Below are 7820 nucleotides of genomic sequence, written 5' to 3' on the forward strand. Positions count from 1 at the left end.
AGTTTACAAAAGAATCCCTTTTGGGTGCTGCAGACAGCACTGGAGCGGTTGCTGGCTGTGTGGAGACTTCCCAGTTGTGCTTAGGCAGATTCCTAGTTTGATTTCTTTCTGGGACTCTGGCAGGCCCTCAGACTCCCTCATAGCAAAACATCTACAAAATAGCTGGATAGACTTAATTGTTTGCCTTGTAGCTGGTACAGTGCTGTGGTTCAGATTTAGGTAATTGTGTTGATAACGCTCTGAGGGTTTAATTCTTGCTAAGTAGCACTTACCCTGAGTTAAGGACTCTGTAGCTTCTCATGTCCTGCCAGCAGGAAGGATGGAGGATCACAAGCAGTTGGGAGCCAGTACAGCGAGGGCTACAAGGATGATGAGGGGGCTGGAGGGCATGGCTTATGAGGAGAGGCTGAGAGACTTGGGGCTATTTAGTCTGGGAAGGAGAAGACTTAGAGGGGATTTGATAAATGGTTATAAGTATCTGAGGACTGGACAGGAGTGGGGGACAGGCTCTGGTCACTGCTCCCTGGGACAGGACAAGGAGCAATGGGTGTAAGTTGCAGCACAGGAGGTTCCAGCTCAACACAAGGGGGAACTTCTTTCCTGTAAGGGTCCCAGAGCACTGACACAGGCTGCCCAGAGAGGTTGTGGAGTCTCCTTGTCTGGAGCCTTTCAAGGCCTGTCTGGATGTGTTCCTCTGTGATCTGTGTTAGATAGTATTGTCCTGCTCTGGCAGGGGGTGGGACTGGATGATCTCCTTGGGTCCCTTTCAATCCCTGACATCCTGTGAGCCTGTGATCCAAACTGACCAAAGTAATATTCCATATCATGTGGCATCATGTCCAAGATATAAGTTGGGATGAGCTGGCCATGGGGGGCGCAGATCAGCATTCTGGGGCTGGCTGGGCATCAGTTAGCAGGTAGTGAGCCGCTGCATTGTGTGTTTCTTCTCTTTCTTGGGTTTTATTTTACTCCTTTTTTTAAATCTTCCTTTTCATTGCTATTATTTTTTTAAATTCAATTATTAAACTTTTTTTCTCTCAAACCATTTGGTTTCGATTCTCCTCCCCATCCCACCAGGGGAATGGGTAGAGGAGTGAGTGAGCAGCTGCATGGTGCTTAGTGGCCAGCTGGAGTAGTACCACCAGACCATTCAGAAGAAGCTATATCTGCAGCAGACTGAATTTTGGAATTGTCTCTTATCTATGTAGCCACATCATATGTGGAAGCTCCATCAACCATGAACTGCAGAGGATGTAAAAGCATTAAGGTTTGGGGGAATTCCAGAATAAAGGTTACCTGTCCACCTTAAATTCGGCTGTGCCGAACAAGCAGCTGCAAGATTAAATAGGTTTGGTTTTACTTCCAGTGTTAAAGGTGTAGAGTCTTAACTGCACAGTGCTGCAAACCTCTGTGAATTCAGAATGACTGGCATTCTGCTGAGCTATTTTGTAGTGCTTGCCATGGTACTCTCAGATTGTATTGCACCTGCTAGCTGTGCATCTGTGAGATGAGTGCCCATGACCTCATTTACACAGGCCAAACAGGCTTCTGCTTAGAGGATTTGTCTGCTTGGAACAAAACTTGGCCAATTTCTGTAGGGAACAGAGTTAGATGTTCTTGCCAAAGTCTATCCCAAACTGGTGCAGGATGTTTTTGCCCTGACATTGTTAGCCTGGTAAAACAAACCACCACTGAAATCAGCTATTTCATAAGCAGGACATTAGGGCAGTGTTGTGGGTATGCTACCTGCTAGCTCTGCTTGTAGTGAGTGTTGAGCATCACAAAACCATTGACCATGGATCTGGACTAAAGTGGTAGTGGTTGTCCAGTCATAGAATCAACCAGGTTTGAAGAGACCTCCAAGATCATACAATCAATCAGGGTCGGAAGGGACCACAAGGATCATCTACTTCCAACCCCCCTGCCATGGGCAGGGACACCCTACCCTAGAGCAGGCTGCCCACAGCCTCAGCCAGCCTGGCCCTTAAACACCTCCAGCCATGGGGCCTCAACCACCTCCCTGGGCAACCCATTCCAGCCTCTCACCACTCTCATGCTCAACAACTTCCTCCTCACCACCACTCTGAACCTCCCCACCTCCAGCTTTGCTCCATTCCCCCCAGTCCTGTCACTCCCTGACACCCTCAAAAGTCCCACCACAGCTTTTTTATAGGCCCCCTTCAGATCCTGGAAGGCCACAAGAAGGTCACCTGGGAGCCTCCTCTTCTGCAGCCTGCACAGCCCCAACTCTTTCAGTCTGTGCTCACAGCAGAGCTGCTGCAGCCCTCTCAGCATCCTCGTGGTCCTGCTCTGGACACGCTCCAGCATCTCCACATCCAGTCCAACTTATCACCCAACCCTGCCCTAGTCCCATTTCTCCTAAATCTGTGAGTAGAACTGAGGAAGGTGAGGAGATCCAGCTGTTGTGTTTGCTATGCATTACCAGTCCCTTAGGGATATGGATGGAGCTCTTCTTTGGAGCTTGATGTTTTTCCTTTTTCCCTGTACACCAGGAAAACAATTCAGGCCAGATGGACAGTGCAGTCAAGGCTGTTGCTGTTGGTGGAATCATTACACATTACCTCTCTCCACTTCAAGAGCAGCTGTCAGTAAAATTCTTCTCCTTCACCTTTCCCCACTAGCTGCTGCTGCAGCTTGAGAGGCTGTTGGATGCTTTCTTTCTTTCGTGACTGTTCCCTAAATGGACTAGTGCAGCTCTGCTTTTCCACTCCATGCATCTGGCTCCCTGCCTGCTGATCAGGTGTGACTGACTAGGCAGCTGGAGGAAATGTTATTCTACATCACTGGTACAAGCAACTTAAGTTTCCTGGGAAACAAGTGCCTTCATTAGTGCTAAGACTGTATTGCAGGCAGCAGACTATTCTTAACGTTAGTGAGTAAGCATCCCCTATTACATAAAAATAGAGCTCTGCAATTTGGGAGAAATGATTGCCCAAGGAAATAGTGAAACGATGGGGAAGCTGCAGTGTCAGAGGTTTTAAGTTCTGGCTGGGTGAAGTAGATGCAGGGAAGAATACAGTTGTGAAAGGGGAGGAAGAAGACCCACATCTCTGGCATACTTGTGAGTTTATCTGAGGGGTAAAAAATGATGAAAGCAATCTGCAGCTTGCAGTTCTTCTGAGTACTTCACAGAATCACAGAATCAGTCAGGGTTGGAAGGGACCACAAGGATCGTCTACTTCCAACCCCCCTGCCATGGGCAGGGACACCCTACCCTAGAGCAGGCTGACCACAGCCTCAGCCAGCCTGGCCTTAAACACCTCCAGCCATGGGGCCTCAACCACCTCCCTGGGAAACCCATTCCAGCCTCTCACCACTCTCATGCTCAACAACTTCCTCCTCACCTCCAGTCTGACTCTCTCCACCTCCAGCTTTGCTCCATTCCCCCCAGTCCTGTCACTCCCTGACACCCTCAAAAGTCCCTCCACAGCTTTTTTGTAGGCCCCCATCAGATCCTGGAAGGCCACAAGAAGGTCACCTGGGAGCCTCCTCTTCTGCAGACTGCACAGCCCCAACTCTTTCAGTCTGTGCTCACAGCAGAGCTGCTGCAGCCCTCTCAGCATCCTCCTGGCTCTGCTCTGGACACGCTCCAGCATCTCCACATCCTTCTTGTCATGGGGGCTCCAGAACTGGATGCAGTACTCCAGGTGGGGTCTCAGCAGAGCACAGTAGAGGGGGAGAATCGCCTTCCTCGACCTGCTGGCCACACTTCTCCTGATGCAGCCCAGGCTCTGCTTGGCTTTCTGGGCTGCGGGTGCACACTGCTGGCTCCTGTTGAGCTTCTCATCCAGCAGCACCCCCAAGTCCCTCTCCTGTGGGTTGCTCTCTAGCCACTCACTGCTCAGCCTGCATTTGTGCTTGGCATTGCCTCGACAAGACCTTGCCCTTGGTCTTGTTGAATCTCCTGAGGCTGGCTTGTGCCCACCTCTGCAGCCTGCTCAGGTCTTTCTGGATGGATTCCTGCCCTCCAGCCTGTCTGCTGCAGCACACAGCTTGGTGTTATCAACAAACTTGCTAAGGCTGCACTCAGTGCCTCTGTCCATGGCACCCACAAAGGTGTTGAACAAGACTGGTCCCTTGTTCTACTTCAGACACTTATAGCAGTGTATGAAATAGCTTTTTCTGTTGTCTTCTCTTGCAGATCTGGAGTCCGTACAAGCAGCCTGACTGCACAGGGGATCTGGATGGTAGAATTGAGGATGATTCGCGTTGCCTCTACACTCATGAAGAATACATCAGTCTTGTGTTGAACAGCGGCAGTGGTTTGTCCCACGATTATGCCAACCAGTCAGTGCAGGAGGATCCACGCATGATGGCCTTTTTTGACTCCCTGGTGCGCCGGGAGATCGAGGGCTGGAGCTCTGATTCAGACAGCGACCTCAGCGAGAGCACAATCCTGCAGCTCCACGCAGGTGTAAGTGAACGCTCTGCTTACAGCGAGTCCGAGTCCTCTGCCTCTTTGCATCACTCCCCACCACACGTGGCTGAAGAGTCTGATGAAACTGCCTATAACTTAAGGGCCTTAAGATCAGCTGAATCCTCCTCGGCCAGGGAGGATGTGGCTTCTCGTCAGCAGAGGCTCTCTGCACTGAGAAAGTATCAGGATAAACGGCTCTTGGCCCTTTCCAACGAGTCTGACTCTGACGACAATACCTGTGAAGCAGAACTGGATACAGACCTCTTCCCTCGGCCACGGTCTCCGAGTCCTGAGGAGAATGAATCCAGCAGCTCCAGCAGCAGCAGCAGCAGCACAGATGATGAGGAGGAACTGAACGAGCGACGCGCATCCATGAGGCAGCGCAATGCGCTGAGGCGCCGACAGAAGGTGCAAAAGGAGGAAAGGACTAGCACTAACACAGAGAATGTGACCCCCTACATAGGTGAGGACATCTATGATTACCCCCAGATCAAAGTAGATGATCTTTCTTCTTCTCCAGCTTCTTCGCCAGAAAGGAGTTCAGCCAGCAAAGAGGTTCTCAAAGAAAGGACGTCCCCCTGTTCAGACAGTGAGTCGGTGGAGAGAAAGATCTACAAAGCTTACAAATGGCTTCATTATTCTTACATATCGTATTCAGCCAGTAAAGATGGGGAATCCTCCAGAGCAGGTGGAGAGAACGATGAAGGGAAACCAGGAACTAGTGGAAGGCACAGCACAGCACACTCACTAACCAAGGAAGACAGTAGGAGCTTGAGTTCAGCAGTTCCTCAAGATTCCCCAGCTCTTTCTACTGAAAGCCACAACAAAGGAACTTTAAAAGAATGTGGCTTGCTAGAAAATTCTAGCAATGGCCAAGCTCATGAACGTGACAATCAGCAGCGGATGGAGAGTCAAGAGAATGCCTCTGAAGGCACTAGCAGTGGTGGTATAGAGACGAAAAAACTCAATGGAAAAGCTAACTGCAAAGGGCTAAACAGTTGCACCGAAGAGCCCTGTGTTCAGACTGCAGGACTTGTGGAACAGAGAAACAGTCAGAACTGTCAACCAGCATCAAGCCATCACTCACTGGTCCCTCCATTCTCCACTGTTGCCATCTGTAGCGTGTCAGGTCACTGCTCCAGAAACCAGACTGATGACAGTGAGGAGAGGAGCCTGGACACCTCCTGTGTTAACCACAACAATGGCCACTTGCATCTTCGCCCTTCATGCTTCAACAACGGACAGAGTTTTGGAGAGCAGGAGACTCTGACACAGGGACTACAGGTGCACTCAAATGCTGATAATGGTAACCTTGTACAGATGGGTGTGACCTTGCACAAAGACTGCTGCCTGTCTGAAATGGACTCCAACAGCTACAGCATCAGCACAAGGGAGGATGCTGCCAACTTGCATCTTGTGGGCAGTGACAGCACTCAGTCTCTCGGAGGACTGAAAAGACACAGAGCGGAGTTGGAAGATGCAGAGTCAGAGAGTTCCTCCTTAGAAAAGAAGTTAAAAACATGATAAAGGCAAATGTCTGTCATAGTGTACACTCTCTCAAAAAAAGGAGGAAAAAAAAGAAAGGAAAAAGAAAGCATTAAAGGCACATAGAGCTTGGGTCTGAAACACTGCCTTTGATTCTCCGTTCCATTCTTCTGTGGGTCTGTTTTAGATTGCCAGTGGTTCATGCTGTATAAAAATCCAACTTACTCCTTAATGAGACTGAGTCTGGTGTACCCATACAAGGTTCTCTTTAAAGTAAATCCCTATTAAGATGACTGACTGAATTATTCTTGTGTGAACGTGTGTCATTTGTTCAGCCAGCCAACCAGGATGACTGCTTTAAGTGTTCATTGTTCTACTAGGAAGGCATTTTTCTGTGCTGACACTACACATTGCAGACCGAAGGATGATGCAATTGTATTGCACTGGTGGTGGCTGGAGGTGTGTTTCCTTTTGAGAAAACCAGGGAAGAAGTCCTGGGGCCTTTATTCTGCTTCAGAAGCTAAAGAAATGGCAACTGTTAGGGAGGATGTTTCTAGAACCCACTGGCATGTTTAGAAATGGTGTTTTGGAAAGCACTTGCTTCTGATGGAGTTCAGTGACATTGTTTTTATGCCAACAGAAAAGCTGTAGGAAATGAGCCTCTTTCCAAAATCAACTTTAGGCAGTTCCTACAGTGACTTTCAGCTTTGTGTGGGTTATTTGTTTGGGATTTTGTTTTGTTTTTAAAGAAGAGGAATGAGTAGCACAGTGTCACTGCTATACTACGATGTGAATGTTTGGCAAGAGGAAGGTATTATGCTGCAGGCCTCACTCTAACTACAGGCTGCTAAAAATCAGGCATTGAGAGATGCTTTCTGTGAGCTGAACACAGAGACATCCATTATCATTATTAAGAAAATGGCTCTGAGTGTTGGGATGTATCTTGACCCCAGCCTCCTTTTGGGACACAGTAGGCCAAAGACTAAACAGCAGCAGAATGAGTAATGTCTGGATGTGTTCCTCTGTGATCGATGTTAGTATTGTCCTGCTCTGGCAGGGGGGTTGGACTGGATGATCTCCTTGGGTCCCTTCCAATCCCTAACATCCTGTGATCCTGTAACTGATGCCTGTTAACAGCAGCACTTGCTGAGATCTCAGCCCAAAGCTCAGACCAGGTTGGCTTCGCACTGCTATGCCACAAATACTTGAAACTGCAGATGAGTGGATGGATTCAGGAGAACTGATTGTGCAAGGGAGAGCTTCAGAGACATGTCCACATGTGTGAAGACACCAGGACTCCAAGCCTGGCAATAGGAATCAAGCAAGAGCATAGCTGCCTGCCATGAACTCCTTAGTGTAGAGAGGCCTTCCTTGCCTGGGCTCTGTCTTCAATGGTATTCCACTCCAGTGAGTACTCTCAGTTCTTCTGGAACTGGTGGAATTGCTGCCCTAGCAACAAAGTAAAGGGAGTCAGTGTGTGAAGTGAAAGGAAGCCACCTACAAAGCATACCAAAACTCTGTTTGTGCCTTGCAGTGCTGACAACAAAAAAAAAAGAGGCTTTTTTGGACTCCAGTAACTGTCACAGGCATACAAGGTCAGCACTGGGGAAGGGCTAGGTTGTTTGAAGGAGCAGGACATTTTTGCACTGCTGTCCTAGAGCACTGATCCCAGAGTAATTATTTCACATGCACCAGCTACCTGGGGAAAGAAGAAAGATGCCCTGATAAAACATGGTGAAAATAAAGGAGTGCTTCAGAAGGAGTGCTGGGAAGGACAAGTGTAGGAGAGAGGGAGGACAATGGAGACACTATCGCTGGAGGTGTTAAAGAGTAGGCTGGATAAGGCACTTAATGCCATGGCTTAGTTGATCAGAAGGGTTAGGTGATAGGTTGGACT

The 7820-nt window shown here is 48.8% G+C and overlaps 1 protein-coding gene across 5 annotated transcripts in view; it reads left to right on the top strand.

Annotated features, from left to right (window-relative positions):
* Window positions 1–6225, top strand: part of DCAF5 (DDB1 and CUL4 associated factor 5) — a 98431-nt gene extending 92206 nt beyond the window's left edge. For all 5 annotated transcript variants that reach the window (XM_064143562.1, XM_064143590.1, XM_064143581.1 and 2 more), the window contains one exon: window positions 4163–6225. In XM_064143562.1, coding sequence (XP_063999632.1) covers window positions 4163–5962 — 1800 coding nt within the window. In that variant the 3' untranslated portion in view covers window positions 5963–6225. The remainder of the gene's footprint in view (window positions 1–4162) is intronic.
* The last annotated feature ends 1595 nt before the right edge of the window (window positions 6226–7820 follow it).

The sequence above is a fragment of the Pogoniulus pusillus genome, chromosome 1 (genome assembly GCF_015220805.1).
Source record: "Pogoniulus pusillus isolate bPogPus1 chromosome 1, bPogPus1.pri, whole genome shotgun sequence".
Taxonomy (NCBI): domain Eukaryota; kingdom Metazoa; phylum Chordata; class Aves; order Piciformes; family Lybiidae; genus Pogoniulus; species Pogoniulus pusillus.